The 16,648-nt window shown below is 40.2% G+C and overlaps 2 protein-coding genes across 3 annotated transcripts in view; both read right to left on the reverse strand.

Annotated features, from left to right (window-relative positions):
• Positions 1 to 252: 252 nt before the first annotated feature.
• LOC147339257 (KH homology domain-containing protein 4-like) lies at positions 253 to 10,649 on the reverse strand. 2 transcript variants are annotated; one of them, XM_086291356.1, is made up of 14 exons: positions 10,473 to 10,648; positions 9,272 to 9,536; positions 9,055 to 9,174; positions 8,847 to 8,923; positions 8,579 to 8,631; positions 8,246 to 8,451; positions 7,501 to 7,709; positions 6,908 to 6,968; positions 6,585 to 6,642; positions 6,125 to 6,360; positions 5,737 to 5,841; positions 1,481 to 1,566; positions 1,282 to 1,400; positions 253 to 810 (listed from the first exon to the last, which is right to left on the reverse strand). In XM_086291356.1, the coding sequence occupies exons 1-14, from the start codon at positions 10,499 to 10,501 to the stop codon at positions 680 to 682; spliced, it is 1,755 nt and encodes a 584-aa protein (XP_086147482.1). In that variant the 5' UTR covers positions 10,502 to 10,648; the 3' UTR covers positions 253 to 679. The 2 variants fall into 2 exon arrangements, with proteins under 2 accessions (XP_086147482.1, XP_086147493.1); XM_086291367.1 differs by lacking the exon at positions 5,737 to 5,841 and having other exon boundaries at positions 10,473 to 10,649.
• Positions 10,650 to 11,923: 1,274 nt separating this feature from the next.
• pde8a (phosphodiesterase 8A) overlaps positions 11,924 to 16,648 on the reverse strand; it is a 51,604-nt gene continuing 46,879 nt past the window's right edge. Inside the window, exons 20-22 of the mRNA XM_086291307.1 lie at positions 16,109 to 16,273; positions 15,858 to 15,987; positions 11,924 to 14,272 (exon numbers count right to left, since the gene is read on the reverse strand). Of these exons, the coding sequence (XP_086147433.1) occupies positions 14,166 to 14,272; positions 15,858 to 15,987; positions 16,109 to 16,273 (402 nt within the window). The 3' untranslated portion in view covers positions 11,924 to 14,165. The remainder of the gene's footprint in view (positions 14,273 to 15,857; positions 15,988 to 16,108; positions 16,274 to 16,648) is intronic.

Genomic DNA, 16,648 nt, shown 5'->3' on the forward strand with positions numbered 1-16,648 from the left:
CATATGTAGAAGGAAAGTCCACCCAGAATACTTCCACACACTGTATAAAGTGGCTAATGATGATGTGTTTGAATTTGCAATCAGATCACTATTTCATAAAAAAATAAAATGAAAATAAAAAACCCACAAATGTAGCCCAAAGAGGTGTGACATTTTAACATAAATCCACACTGACGCTGAAATAGTTCGCATCTAGACTTCTATATTTACATTTTCTACATAGGCAGCAGAAAGTTTGAATACGCCCCCCCCCCTTACTTTACTCCCCCCCAAAAAAACCTTCTATTTCCACATGTGTCCTTTTTTTAAAAGCATGTTACGAATGCTGTATGAAGACTGATGGGCTTTGAAGGTTGGCTACCTGATCTAAAAGGTATGTCAATAGTAAAAGGGGTACACAAACTTTCAAAGAACTGTCTCCAAGATCCTGACAGAGCTTAAAATTAAAAATGCATCTGTTCTGAAAAACGGAAGAATAAAAAGGACTCTCCCCTGCTTTGTGCGAAGGCAGTTGTCAGCAAATATATGTCTTTGTAGTAAATGTGGTGTAACATGCCAGAACAGTGTATGATACAAGGGTGGACTTTTCCTTTGATGCGGTTTGAGTTTGTGAAACTTGCTGATCTACTGAATGTGGTCTATGAATGTCCTGGACAGTGGGGATGGGACGGGGCAGAGGTTATGAGTTATCTGTCTTACTGCTACGGCTCCTCTCCTCCTCTTCATCGGAGGAATCCCCTCCATAGGGCACTAACCCTGATGTATCACTGAACACTTTAGGCTTCTTCTCGCACACCTCGTCTTGAACACCTGCAAGAGCACAATAAAGGAAAAAAAGAAAAATGGAGAGAGAGAGAGAAGTAGAAGAAAGGTGGGAGATATGAGCAAGAGAAAAAGAGAAAAGAGAAGGGGAGTAGACAAAGCAGGAGAAGAAAACAAAAAGGAAACCCATTGAGGAGCCCCATATTAGCGGTGGTTTTTGAGTTCGTTTGATCCACAGCCAGGGGGAGGGAAGATATCAAATGAAACGGCAGCAGATCACACATCCATAACAGGCAGGTCCAGGGACACATGTTGAGAGAGAAAACAAGGGAAAGACAAAAAACATATACAAGAAGAGCATGTTAGTGAGTTTCACCAGCGGAAGGTTTCACACAGGTCTCCACTCCTCCCCCATTGCTCCACGGGGGGGAGATGCCATTTCATGTAACAGACAACACCACAGAAGAAATATCTGAGTACTCAGGCTCTCAGAGTATTAGGAAATAAAGAACAGCATACCCAATGACGCGGTGCTGCTGGGCAGACTCGCTGGATCATCCGTCACGGCATCTCTTGGCCTTTTGCGTGCAACAGCGGCGGGAGCCACGCAGGGAGGTGGCGGGGGAGGCATCAGAAACCTGAACAGAGAAAAATATGAATATCTACGCTACACAAGACTCATGAAGAACAAGGGAAAAACAATGATCTATGAGCAGACCTTTCTACTTCTTTCTCCTCGCCAACACTGGGTGCAGGAAGGGTGGACTCCTGATGAGTTGGACCCTCTGGAGAGATGGCGTAGGGCTAAAAAGACAGAACATTCAAGCCTTTTTACAAACTTTCAAAAGAAAAAGCTTGTCTCAAAAGAAAATTATTTTAGCATGTGAAAACCTTGGAAGACACTCAGAGCTTCCCATTTGCTTCAAGTTATTTTGATACTCAGCTAAGGCTGCAACAAGATCCAGCAAGTTTGCTCACTTACAAAGAAATGAACAGTTGCTAATTTTTATGGTAGTTCCAATGTAATGGAGAGAAACCAGGAAAAAAAAACAACTATTCAATAGACTATCCCATAAAACCCGGATCCCACAGATAGGCTGTGTGGCACAGAGATGACAAATAATTACTCCTGATCTCATTCAACTCATTATGTGTATCAAGCAAACCTGTCCAGTTACTTCAATTTAAACCTGTCCACCATCATGAGCAAGACCAAACAACAGTGCAAACATGGTGACAAACTACAAAGACACATCTTACTACTGTCAAACTATACTTTGAGATCAAATATTCATTTCACTCATCTACATGTAAATCATTTCAGAACTTTTATGCAGTTTCTAAGTGAGCCAGCTAACAAATTCAAGCAGGGGATCAAATTAATATTTCCCCCGCTGTATAACACAGACCTCTTGCATGGACTAAGGCATTAAAATCTTTAATATTCTATTTTAAAATATCTGAATTTAAAGGCAGATCTATAGTAGGGAGCAACTAGAGAGAAATCTGCTTATAAATTACAACCCAAAGTGCTTTTGATGGGAGATAATAGGCACTACAGCTTCAATAAAGTTTGTTTTTGAACTGAGCACTGATAAAACATGATCAGATTTTCATCCAAGCCAAAGTTGTGGCCAAATGCAATCAAACAAAAACAAAAAAACCCCAAAACAAACCTGTTGTACTTTTCACATCTTTACTGAACAGTAATCTAAGGTTATCTTCCTAATTGGAACATGTTGTTAGTACAATACAATTTTATTTATATAGCACATTTAAAAACCCGAAGGCACACCAAAGTGCTTCACAGTAATATGGAGAGTCAGCATAAGTCAATAACAGGGTACAAATCGGGCACAAGCACAGACAGCATAGAGGCACTAACAGACCAGAAGAGTTAGATAAATACAAAATCTGCTAAGAAGACAAAAACAGCAGTAAAATTAATAATAAAATAATAAATTTAATAAAACTTAAAAGATTTAAAAGTGTAAAATTTAAAAGATTTAAAAGGGTATTAACTGGTCAGGAAAGCCAAGTCAAATAGATATGCTTTTAATCTTGATTTAAAGGATTGGATAGAGTCCATGGCTCGAATAGAAGCAGGGAGGCTATTCCAAAGGTTTTGTTCAGCTGAAGCAAAGGCATGATCGCCTATGGTCTTCAGTCTAAACTTAGGTTGGGCCAGGAGTAATTGACCTGATGATCTTAATGCACGACAAGGAGTGTACAGATTGAGGAGGTCAGTGAGGTAGCCGGGCGCAATGTTATTCAGGATTTTAAAAGTGAGTAGCAAGATTTTAAGCTCAATGCGATATTTGATTGGTAAGCAGTGTAGATCAACAAGACCCGGAGTAATAGGGTCAAATTTTCTAGTTCCAGTAAGAAGGCGAGCCGCAGCATTCTGAACGAGTCGCAGCCTTTGAAGAGAGAACAGTAGAGAGAATTACAGTAATCTAACCTGGAGGTCACAAAAGCGTGGATAAGTTTTTCCAGGTCCCTGTGTGGTATATAATGCTTAGCTTTAGAAATCTGGCGCAGTTGGAAAAAAAACAAAACAAAAAAAACCAAAAACAGATTTAACTACAGATGATACTTGCTTATCAAGCTTAAAGGAGCTATCCAAATAGACACCCAGGTTACGCATAGAATCAGAGAGACAGTTAGCTAGGGGCCCCAGCAGGGCAACAAGCTGGTCTCAAGGAATATGGCTGTCGAACACCGTAACTTCAGTTTTTTTCTCATTTAAAATGAGAGAATTATCTGACAGCCAATCTTTAACCTCTCTCAGGCAATCGTACAGGGAGTTCAATGATGCTGACAAATCATCAGTCAGTTGACGATAGATTTGAATGTCATCAGTGTAAAAGTGATAAGAAATATTGTATTTTTCAAATATGGAGCCCAAGGGTAGCATACACAAAGAGAATAATAGAGGGCCCAATACAGACCCCCGGGGCACACCACAATAGAGAGGGGCAACAGAGGAAGAGTATCCTCCCATCACAACAGAGAAGGATCTATCTGTGAGGTAAGAATTAAACCAGTTAAGGGCAGAACCCTTGATGCCTACAACATGCTCTAGCCTCCTCAAGAGTATATTATGATCAACCATGTGAAAGGGTGAAGACAGATCCAATAAAACTAAAACGGCAGGGCGACTAGAGTCAGCAAATACAAGAAGATCATTATAGACTCTTAGAAGGGCCATTTCAGTGCTATGGTGTGGCTTAAAGTCAGACTGGTATTTGTCAGTAATATTATTTGCAACTAAGTAAGCCTGTATTTGAAGACAGACTGCTTTCTCTAAAATTTTTGATAAAAATGGAAGTTTCGAGTTTGGCCTATAATAGGACATACTTTAACTAGGGGTGCAACGATACACAAAATTCACGGTTCGGTTCAATACTTTGGTGTCACGGTTCGATATTTTTTCAATACAAAAAAAAAAAAAAAGTTCATGCCTTTTTAATTTGTCATTTATTAAAATTATAAATATATATTTTAACTCAAAAGTACAGTTTTTAAATTTAATGTTGCTGAAACAACAAAGTAATAAAAAATTTTTTTTATCTGATCGAGAAATCACTCATCTTTGGAAAAGAGAGTTTATTACAGAGAAATGGCTCTTTCCAAAATAAAAGCTATACTATACACTTCTTCTGGGCTATACTCTCAGCAGCATATTAAACATATCAGGTCCCCATAAGGAGAATCATGTGCTAACAGCTGTCTAGGGTAAAGTTTGTAGCATGCGTGCTTGTTGTTTTTGTCTGCTTCCACTTGTCTTTGCACTAGGATGATGTCGGAGTAAATGTGCAGTCATATTCGTTGTGTTCCCCACTAGTGCTGTCAGCGTTAATCTCGTTGAAATGACGTTAACTCCACAACACCGCAAATCTCCGTTAACGAGCTACCGTGGATCGCCCCGTGCATGGGGCTGGACGGCCAACACGTTAACGAGCTAACTGCGCTAACACACTAGTTCCCACCATGTAATTGAGCATTGCGTGGCACATCCAACATACTGTTTTACTTTTGTCCATGACGTGCTGACCTTCAGGGTCATACGTCACATGAAAACCAAAATAGTTCCAAACGCCAGATCTGAATGAGGGTGGGGGAGGTTCAATTTGCCATGTTGCAACGACAGCTTAACTTCTGTCTCACTAGCTTGCCCTGCGCTCAGTGAATCTGCGTTCGACTACTCTGCCTAGGCTGCACTGTCGAGTGCAGATCCACTGAGCGCTCAACACAGACAGCATCGTCAGAAGTAAAGTTGATAAAATAAATGAAAAATTTTGTATTGTTCGATACATATGCGTACCGAACCGAAAGCACTGTATCGAACAGTTCAATATCGATCCGAGTATTGTTGCACCCCTAATTTTAACACACACTTTTTCCAGCATGGGCTCTAAATGATCATGCACATGTAGAGTGGAACTGCTGGTGTTTTATTAGCACAATAGTGATTGCCTATATTTCTGACACCATTGAAAATCCGAAAACACAAATAGCAATGGCAGAAGTCACAGATCCCCTCCCCGTATTAATCTTTTTTTTTTTTTTTTTAAATTAACACAGTGATACAGATGAAACTAATGTCTGTGATCAAAAAACACTGCTTAGCTCCGTTTGATGGCCATTTGTATTACAGACAATAACTTTCAGCTTAAACACTTGTGTAATTTGGTAAACAACTAACTGGGAAAACAGAAAGCAAAAGAGACGGTCAGTATTTATGCTGAACAAACTGAAACTAATATTTTCATACAATAATTTCATGAGCTATAATTATGTGTAATTCTGTCCAATGTTGGTTGTTTAGCAGTGATGCCTGAAGCTTCTCTGTTTAAAACCAGATGGACTAATCAGCTGCAATTCAGACAGGTTTATCGGTGAGTAATGGTCATGTTAAAATGGGCAGAATTATCTATTAGTGATATGTACAGATGTTACTTTTCAGCTAACCTTTTCATCCTTAGCCCCCTCCTGGAATTGATGCTTGGGACTTCCTGAGTCAGGGGGGGTATTTAAAGATCCTTCAGGCTCCACTGTCTCACTGCTGCTTGGATCCTTGGGTAGGGCAAAACCAACACATACACATTGATGCTGCCACAGGACTTTAAGAGAACTAAAACTCCTCCTAAAGACCTCGATGACTTTCATGTCTTATTGCACTTCTAGTGTAAACTTGCACTGAAACTGGAAACTGATTAATCTATTCAGTGGTTTTAGCTATATGATGTCACAGTTTTTGATGGCTCTTCCAACAAGCAATTAAAAATGTAGCACTCTAAATCAGCTGACTAATAAATGGGAACTTTAAGTAGTGGCAGCTTTAGACTTTTATAATTACCTGAACAAGATAGGGATGCGGTTTCCTAGGACACACCGGATACTGAACCATTGCCTGAGAAGATGGAGGGTTTGTCGACAAGTTAGAATGACTTGGGGGACCATTTGCCTTACTCCAATAACCAGTGGCTCCTGGATACGCTGAATAGCCGCCAGCATACCCATTTGCTGGGTAGTTATACCAGGACCCCTGGCTAGAGTAATTGCTATTAGGTGGAAATCCATGTACTGCGTATGCTGAAATGAAAGTATAGAACCCTGAGTTAATAGCACATATCACATGGATCAATAACAGGGTGTTTTGACAACTGTGACCTACTATTTCAAGCAATTGCTGAGCCACTAAAGACGTCACGGGAGGATTAATTACCACAAGGAGAACGAAGTTAGTCAGTACCTTACATTTGGTCACCCTGTTGGAATTTGCCTGTTTAGTTACAAGACTTAAGAAGAATACTCACACTGTGTCGAGCCCGTGGCTGTGTATATCGACACCATACGTGCATGCTCAGCTCTCACCTAAAGAATGAAAGAAACATTAAAATGATGTAATGAACCAGACAAAACTGCAGCTCTATAATCAGAAAGTTTTGTGGGTAGGTGCAGAGCACTCAAAACCTATCTCTGGAGATCAGGTGGTTCACACTACCACTTTCACTTTTGGAGGTGGGTATCAGTGAAAACTATACGCTTTAGTAGCTTCACTTTCTTACACCTCCTGTAAGACTTTCATGCAATACAAATCCCCTCTGACACAAATACAGTGATAACAGTGTGTACTTACGGTTTCCAGGAGACTCTCTGTGAGTTTCTTTGCCGATTCCAATCCAGCTGCATTTGGGTGGCTGTAACAAAGGTCCATTGTTAAACAGGATGTAACAGACTTAGTAAAGGACTAAAGCCACATATTATCATTACATAGACCAACTGTGAAGCCAACACTGTGCCATAACCTTTAAAACTTGTGCTTAATACGTGCTAGCTCAACTCACTGGCAAAGAAAAAACAAAAATAAGCTGCTAGACTGTTGGAATAGCAATAGGAAAGGTAATTTACAGGATTTACGTCATTAAAACTGTTTTTCCAGTTTCTACAGAAAGTTTTGTCTTTTCAAAAAGCAGAAATCTCCTTGGATGAATTCTGTGCCTCTGGATCTCTCCCACATCAATGGTCTGAAGAGACACAACTCTGGCCTACACCTGAACCATTTAGCACATGCTGCAGATGCGCAGTGTTCATCAGGTTAGTAAAACTAGCAAAAGCCATGCAGCAAACGACCATTCATCTGCAAGCAGGGCTCTAACACTGAAACCACACAGCACATACTGAATGTGTGTATATGTCATTTAACGACTCTTCCAATTAGAATGAACATACCTGATGTAGACATAAAGAGGTTCAAAGGACTCTCGTTTCGATGCTTGTTCTATGTAGCCAGAACCTTTTCCTCTGAGGAAGACTCGAGCTCCCGTCTCTGTCTGGATGTGACTCAGGTACGAACCTGCTGGACCCTCAACCTTTTCTTTCACATTGAATGAAGGCAACGCTTGGTCCAGACCCACAAAAATCTTTGTGTGCACAAAACTCTGAAGAGAAATAAAGACATGGTTACCTTACCAATACCATGTACCTTATGGCTGTTTAGTGAAATCATGCTTGACATTAGGCAGAAGTGCTTTGTAAGCAGATGCAGTAATCCAAGGCTTTTCACTGTAGACCAGGGACGTTCTCTCTGCTCCTTAATTTTGGAGGCAGGTATCAGTGAAAGCAACATAGTCTCCACTTGCTTCACTTTCTTTACCTCCACTCCCAATAACCTAGTCTGCATAATTAATTTTATATTTCATAACCCTAACTTTATCTTAGGTTTTGAGTAATGTAGCATTGTTATACACCCAAATAAACAATCCTACTACTGTGTGTCCCTCAGTTTACTGCCTGACTACAGAATCTTTCTCACTAAGCACTGTTAGTCTTGAACCTTTGGTTACAATGTACAGCTTATCTGTCTTTGTCCAATACTTAAGGAGACATAAATAACAAAATTAAAGATCAAGTTGTTGATATTTAGGGTTTGATGAGTTCACACAAATTTGACTTTATTTTTTAATCATCTGCCTACCCCTAAATGAGGAGCTGCTGGTCGATGACCCTGGGCTGGCACTGAAGTGGTATTGGGCATCCGTGGCACAGTAGAAGGAACGACAGGTCGAGGCGGCTGAGGGTAGAGAGTGAGCGGTGGAATTACAGGCACCTGCTGTCCCCCCGAGGCTGCTGAGGTCCTCATCACATCCTCAGAGATGATCTCCTTTATCCTGATTACAGCCTCTGTTGCAAAGAAAAGTGACCAATATTTGAGCATCTGCCACATCAATTGTTACATGCTGTGACATTTGTGAATTACATTAGATGATGTCAGCCTCAGCATATTAAGCCAATAAAATGTGCTACTTACTGTTGACTTGTTCTTGGGTCTTTCCCTGAACGTGCAAATACAAAGGTCTTTGTCTAAAGGAAAGAAAATCGGTCATGGACAACATTTTACACTCTTTATCACTGCAAAACTCATTAATTCAGGTTTGTCTGTTTACTTTTATTAGATGAACTTCACTATTCTAGTAAATAATTAATGTAGATTTTCTTAAGACACAATATGCAAATGGGTGGGAAGGGGGGGGGGTCTACTTTTGCAGAAACAAAGTATTAAGACTTGAAACACATACCCTGCTGCTATTCCCTTTTCAGTTTCTGTCATGAAATGACCTTTTGTTGAAACGATGGCTCCACTAAACTGTCGAATCTGAAAAAGGTAAAAGAAGATTTTAAAAAAGAAAAAAAAAAAAGATATTTTAAGAGACAACTTGTTTTAAAAGTTCTTAAAGTGTGACAAAAGTGTTAAATGGAACACTGCTATGGTCACTTTCCACCAACCTCCTCCTGTGTTTTGCCTTTAGTAAGAAGGTCCCTGCAGTTGAGTGGTACATCATTTATGTCGACTTCAGTGACCACCATCTCTTCTGTAACAGCTGGCACAGGCACACTTGGAGGAGTCTAAAATATATGAAATAACACAGAAAACTTAAACTCCATTAATAACGACAAAAACATACATGATACAGTTATTCAAAGCAGCTCTCTAACTGCACACCTTTGCAAGTAATGGTGGAGGAGTCAACAGCTTTCCTTTTGCCATCAACATAGCATTTATTTTAGCAGCCATTGCTGCAGCCATTTCAACTCCTCCCTGAGGAGATTTTCCTCCCGTTTCTGGTGCCTGGGAAACTGTGCTGTTTGGTCCAGAAACGACTCCTGACAATGAGATAGGGTGGGCTGCATTTTCACTGCTCTTCTGCTGCTGTATGTCTACACTCTGTTTAGGCTGGGCTGGCTTATCCCAACGGCTGGTTAGGCACCTGAAAAAAAGATATACTATAACATATAACATACTATAACTATAATACTATAACAATCCAAGTTTATCAAATTATTTATTGACAGTATTCCTATACCTAACGCTTTTTCATCTTTATTTCTTCCTAAATGTTTTCCATTATGTCTTGGGAAATACTTTGTTTTGACACGTGTTACGCAAATAAAGTTATTATTATTATTTGCCTAAAATAAATATAAACAAAAAACAACTCCGTGACGTCAAATAAAAGGGGACTAGGTATTTTAACCTAAGGACAGCCTGAGAAATACTACATGAGCACCCATATTACCACTGTCCAAACCAGTCATTGGAATTTAAAGTATCGGCACAACATTTTGTCTGTGCTATAACGATCTGTTTAGATACCGTACACTAATACATTGTGGTATCACAAGACAAATTGCCTAACACTTCGCTGATGATGCTAAACAGTAAACGTGGTGAATAGCTGTTTATTTTAGCCAATCGTATTCCGCGTTACTAGACATCTGTCATACCGGTGCATTTCAATGTTTTAACAATCTTTCGTGTGTAAAATCTGTGGATTCTGGTAACGGTAGAAGCTGTTAGCTAACATATTAGCAAATAAGACGGCGTTAGTCATTGCTAAGCTATCAGACGCCGAGAGCTAAGCTAGCTAGCTATCAAGTTACGATACGGTTTCACGAGTTTTTCCAATAAAATATAATTTTGGTGTACACTGAACACATAAGCTCAGAGTAACCCATGTATGTTGTTGAATTTTTTTTAGCGTCAAATAACACCCTGCAATCTAACTTTTACTAACAGGCCATGGTAGTGCTGGCAGTTAGCAGATTAAGCTAACAAACACTAGCTTACTGTTCGGTGAACTCTGCAGTGTGGCGTTAGCTTGTGTAACGACTACTCAGTTCTAACAAACTAAACAGACACTCACGGTGTTTGCCCCGTCATTCCTGAAGACATAGCACAACTCCACTAAATAGATAGTAAATTGATACTAGTTTTCGGATACAGTACAAAAGCTACACGGCCTTAGCCATCGGTCTTCTTTCTCTCCTGCTCCGGCGATTTCTTCTGACGACTTGTCGCAAAGTCTGACTTGGCGGAAGCGGAGCTGTCCTCGTGTTCTGGAAGAGTCTCTCTCACTTTCAGTACGCTTCATAACAAATCAAGGCTCACCTGGTTAACGTAGCGTTATGCTAGCCTGTTGATTTAAAATAAAGTAAAAGAAAAGAAACACATTAAAAAGTTTATTTTTTTTCTCCCCCCAGCATCTTAAACCAAGGACAGCGCGAACACAAAGCGCTTATTTTCCCATTTTGCATGCAATCTCAGGCCGAAAGCATCAAATACAACATGTCTGTCTTTTTGTACAGTTCCGCATTTGCTCGCGTTGCGTACCTTATTGTGTCTACAAGAGAGACATTATGAAAATTTAGTGCCATATTTCTGCTGCCAATATTACCATGCACAAACCGTCCTGTCATTGTTGTGTGTATGCTTGTACCTGCAGCTCAATGTTTAGTGCCTGTATATAGTAACCAGGCAATACATCCGTCAGACAGGCTATATATGGGTCAGTTTTGTTAAACAGACAGCTAGTATAACTGTACTTTAGGCACAGACAGTAAGAACTGGCAGCCTTCATGCATTTCCTTTAAGGACTTGGAGACTATGTTCAATGTAGCCAAAAAAAACAAAAAAAAACAACCCCATCCCACACATATTCACCTGTTCACACAAACAGCATGGATTAAGTGTGTGTTATGAGCAGTTTCTATAGAAATTAACAGTTTGTAACACTGTTAAAGAGGAAGAGGATGAACTTTAAATGACCCGTGTTTATATTTAGCTGACAAGGATCTCTAGCAGCAGCAGTGTGACTTATTGACTCCCATGTGCTGGGAAAGAAGTTGGAAGTTGAACTACATTGTCTGTAAAAAGGCAAAACCTTGAAGGGAGGAGGTTGTGGTGGATATATGGGTCGGCTAAGTGATGTAAACACTGAAGACTGTTGTTTATTTTCCATTTCCTACCAACCAGCAAGACCGTGTTCTTTCTCCAATACCTCAATGAAGCAGCTTAAAAAAATAATTAAGGAGTATGTACTTTGAACCAGAGTTAAAAAGTCCCGTTTTAACCATATGTGGGAGGATCAAAAAGAAAATGAAAATAAGAATCTTACACGTGTCTTATTTTTCCTCGAGGTTTGTAGATTAAAAAGAAAGTGCTACAGAAAAAAGTAGCCTCAGTCACATGTTACTGTGTTTGTTTTTTCACTATTTTATACTATATTGAAGTGTGTCACACGGGGTGTTATCCGGCTGCCATGTAGTTTGAGATGCTTCACAAAATGTTGAAAACCTTTTATTTAAATTAAGTCAAAAGAAAAGAATAAACTAATGGAAGTAACCTGAAGAGGCAGACACAGAGTCTTACTGCAGGCATGAAATAAATGAGCAAGTCAAAAAGAAAAAAAGGCATTGAATCATAGACATTAAATATATAATTGACATTATTTTATTTTTCATTGAATAGTTTCTAATTTTTTTTTCCGTGCCTTCAGACCAATGTGTATCAGAAGGAACAAACAAATCCCCTGATTGCGTGTACATTTCTGTCATTTGAGAGAAACAACGATAATCGTGGTCAGCGCATCTTGTTAACCACCATTTGCTTAGCTGTTATGGCATTTAATATACTGTTTAAAGAGGAAATATTCTTAATAAGCGACAATCTTTAACATATATTAGTATCCTAATCTGAATCCAACCTTGAACAAAAAGCTGTTCCCTGGGTCTGTGCAGAAGGATGTTGGACAAGTGGCCAAAATAGAATGATGTTTGATCCAAAAACAAAGAAGAAGAAGAAGAAAAAAGAAAATCAATACAAGGTGGCCTCCAGGAGACTGCTTAAAGACAGTGATAGACAACTCTGCGATCCACATCCTTCTTAACCATTTAGTTCTCTGTATACATGCTCTGCGTGACCATCCCATTCAAAAGTATTCAGATAGCTATAATGGTTGATCTCTTTTGCTGCAAATCCAGTGTAAAATTCATTGTCTATAAAAATATTGAGATTTCCTTGAACATAACCTTCTGACTATGTCATAATAAAAACTCCAGATGTCTGTTGCAGTTGCACAGTGGGATGTACTGTATAAATATTGTATAAAATAAGGCAGTCTTTTCAGTAGGATAAACCAGATACAAAAATTTCTGGGAGACAAAATTTTTCAAGTCCAAAATGTTTTCACATATTTCTGCTGTTGTCAAATGTCGAGCGGTTTACAGCATTAAACCAAGAGCAAGGGATTGTTGCAGCAATGAATACACCCACGCACTCGCAGCAACAACCAAAACACACCCACACGCGCATGCGCGCACACACCCACCCACACGCGCATGCGCGCACACACCCACCCACACACACACACACACACACACGCGCAAACTCCCGATGATCAACAATAACAGCTTATTCTCCAATGCAACATCCCATCCCTGGACAAATCACTGAGACGTAGACATTTCTAATATTGTTTACAGTGCAATACAAAAGTGTTCATTCAAACTGGTACTGTACTTTTGATAAAAAAAAATTAAAAAAAAAAGTTTAATATGGTAATGCTTCATATGAATAATAATTGTGAATTTTCGAGAGTTATAGTAGTATTTGTCTTCATTAGCTTTGGCTTTTCTCGCTCTTCATAAATTCATTTTGTTCTCGTCAACTAATTCATTTAGGAATTTTTATATAGAAAATATGGAACATCTTAAGAAAAATGTACACACCAAATCATCTGCAGTTAGATACCTACGATTGTGATGTTGAGGTTTTTGTCTCTCAGCGGTGGCCTAAGAGAAAGGTCCACCGCCCCCAACCCATAAAGAAAGCATCTCCTCTCACATGTCTACTAAGATAGCTATGTGTCAACTTGGTTGGGTTTCTCTCGGACACGTGTGAATATTGCCCCAAAACAAAAACAAAAACAAACAAACAAACAAAACAAAGGAAAGCAGTGGAGTGTTCTTTCATGGTGTGACCTCCAGGGGGTTGAAAGAGCAGTCCTGCCTTGCTGCGAGCACAGGAATGGAGGTCAAAAGTGATTTCACAGCCTGGTTTGAAAAGATACATTTTTTCATCCAGACCACGCTTCCATCGAGTCTTTTCAGTAAACAAGCAGTTTTTACTCAAACAACAACTTCACAGGCAGACAGGAGTGCCCACGTGGCGATCGGGGAGGGACGGGTGCTTCGCCAGAAGACCGCTAACGACCCTCTTTCAGTCATGTCACTTGACCAGCTACACTGTGATTGCCTGAGAGGCACAAGAAGTTCGTAAGGATGCTGCGTGTCCGTGTCTGTTTGTCACAGTTCGCGTACGACAGGCTCGTAAAGCCCGCAGCATTACAGCTGCAACTGCCTGTCAGGAAGGAAGTCCTTCTGTGGTTCTCTGTATGGACGGACATGTGGACGCTCGGTGTGCTACGGAAGCAGGAGAGTGAAGGCGAGGAAGCCCCTTGGCTGGCTGGGCTGGCAGGGAGAGAGACCCCCCCCAGCCAAGAGAGAGAGAGGAGGTCTGCCTCAGATTACAGAGTCCCAGGGCACAAACACTGCAGCACCTACTCGGGAGGTGGTCGCAGGCTGTGCAGCTTCCTCTCATCCAGGCCTTTCCAATACTTGAAGTTGTTGTCCAAGTGCTGCATAAGATTGGGGAGGTCTGCAAAAGCTGGGGAGAAGAAAAAGCAAGATCAAGATGAGGCTTAAAGATTACATTTTGTTTCAAAGATAGTACGACACATTTATATTTAATAAACATCTCTATCTCACTGTCACAGTATAAAAACAAGCAGCAGCATCTGGTGCTGAAAAATGAAGACAGCGGAACGTGACAAAAACTGCTGTTCCTCCGACGGCCACTTTGGTTCTACCAATGGCCGAATACCCAATAAAAGTGATGGATCAAATTAATATTATTATTATTATGAGAGTCATAATAAACTGAATCTGCCTCGCTATAGTTTCATGTCATTTCTGCACAAATAACCAATACTTGCAATACAGACGTGTGTGTGTGCACGGGCACACAGGAAAAAAAACAGAAAAGAGAATGAAACCATAATACTGACGTAATCCACCATTTTGGCTCTTCAGCTGTCATCCCTCCACTCACATGCATGCTAACTAATTACAGGGGGATAAATCAGTTAGCGTTGTATGTCGGCACTAACTTTAATTAGATAGCGCGAGTCGCAAACCAGTCGGAAGGTCGGTGGATCGATTCCCCGGCTACTTTTTGGGGTCCTTAGGGACTAGAAAAGCGCTATACAAATACAGGCCATTTACCATTTACTTTTCTCTGAACGTCAAAGCATCCTCGGGCAAGATACTGAACTCAAAGTTGCCCCTGATGCATGCACTGGAGTGTGAGTGTATGCATGAATGCACTTAGGTGGAGGGGAAAAAAAGTGCTTTTATGACAGGGTGAATGAGGCTTGTAGAAAAGCACTTTATAAGTAATAATTTACCATTACAGAAAGTGAGGAATAAACTCCATTTTTTTGTCCCCTGTATGTTTGGGGCACATTATGGAGAATTAGTAACCTCCTCTGCCCCCAATGGTGTGTCAGCTGTCGGCTTTGACACGGAGAAAAGAGCACGATTGGACTTTAGAGCAACCTAATTGCCACTTGAGAGTGGTTCTAAACAACTGAAGCATCACAGCCCACCCCAAGTGAATAACCTCTTGGTATACAAGCAGATATAGAGCACGGCTACTGCTACAGCAGCCAATGCAAGCTGTGTCACCAAGTGAAGTCACTGAACTAGTCCTCTCAACTGTGTTTGTGGTTTCGGTGCCTTTTGCAGCATTTTTTTAATGATTATCTGATAATAACATGGCTGTGTGAAAATGTAGGACTATTTTATTTGTGAGTTAGCACTAATTAGAAGACATCTATGTGCATGCGATGCTCCCTAACAGTCTACGGGCGTGCCAATCCATCCAAGCTAGACAACACTAGCAAGCTTACCAGGATGATAACATCTATAGTGTATCTGCCTACAGTATGAGCCTTTGGATTAATTTCTTTACAAGGCAACAAAAGGCCATGTTTGATGGCACCAAACACCGAGTATGCTTGCTGTGATCTAATAACAGTGAGAATTTTATTATGGCAGTGAAAGACAAATGCCACCTAATCACATTACAGCGAATAACTGAACCTCCTACGAATATTGGTCCTGTGCATGCATAGGAATTGACACAAATATAGATATAAAAGTACTTTTTATGTCATGCTGTGCAGACTTACCGTCCCATGCATCAAACATGTCTGTAATGAAGTAGTCTATGAAGGAAATCTGGGACTTTGGGATGCTACAAGTGTTTCTGTCAAACACAGGCATGACCACCGGTAGACCTTGTCTCTTCTCCTCGTCAGTCTGCATCAGAGATAAGAGCGCAAGGAGTCATCAATCCCAGTAAACACATTACAGCTGCTTCCTGCTGGATCCATTTCCACACGCATTCAACACCATGTTATTTTTTGCCCCTTCTAATCACCTGTGCAAAATACTCCTCTGAGATTCGTCCAGCCCATTCTATACAGAGCTCCTGAGGCCTACATGGATTGGATATGTCTGCACATTTAATCAGCATCCGCTTGACAAGGATGCGATTCTCGGGGGATGTCAAGACGCTTTTGACAGATTCCTCATCGTTGTTTCCCTGTATATAAGGAAAGAAGAAAAGAAAAAGCAAACATTTACCACAAAATAAACTCAAATTCAAGTTTTTAGTTAAAATCAACAGCACCTTACAAGTGTACTACTTCACGAATAACCTGATATGTCTTTACAAAGAGCAGCCCTGGCAGCTGATAGGGTTTAGTCTTCTAGACGTTTAATTATGCGTTACACTTCCATGTAAATGAGCACAGCAATCTTCATGAAGTCACAACATATGGGTTGTACTTTATGTTACAAGACTGAATTCACTGAGAGTAATGTTAAACCAACCTGCAGAAGAAGATCCGTTTCCCCTAGCAGAGTTATTTTATTCCCGATCTTTGTGTTTTGTCTTACAGTCAAACGATATTATGTT

The sequence above is a fragment of the Aulonocara sp. 'chitande type north' Nkhata Bay genome, linkage group LG1 (assembly GCF_057382095.1).
Source record: "Aulonocara sp. 'chitande type north' Nkhata Bay isolate Kocher_YH1m ecotype deep benthic linkage group LG1, A_spYH_male_GT1.1, whole genome shotgun sequence".
Lineage (NCBI taxonomy): Eukaryota > Metazoa > Chordata > Actinopteri > Cichliformes > Cichlidae > Aulonocara > Aulonocara sp. 'chitande type north' Nkhata Bay.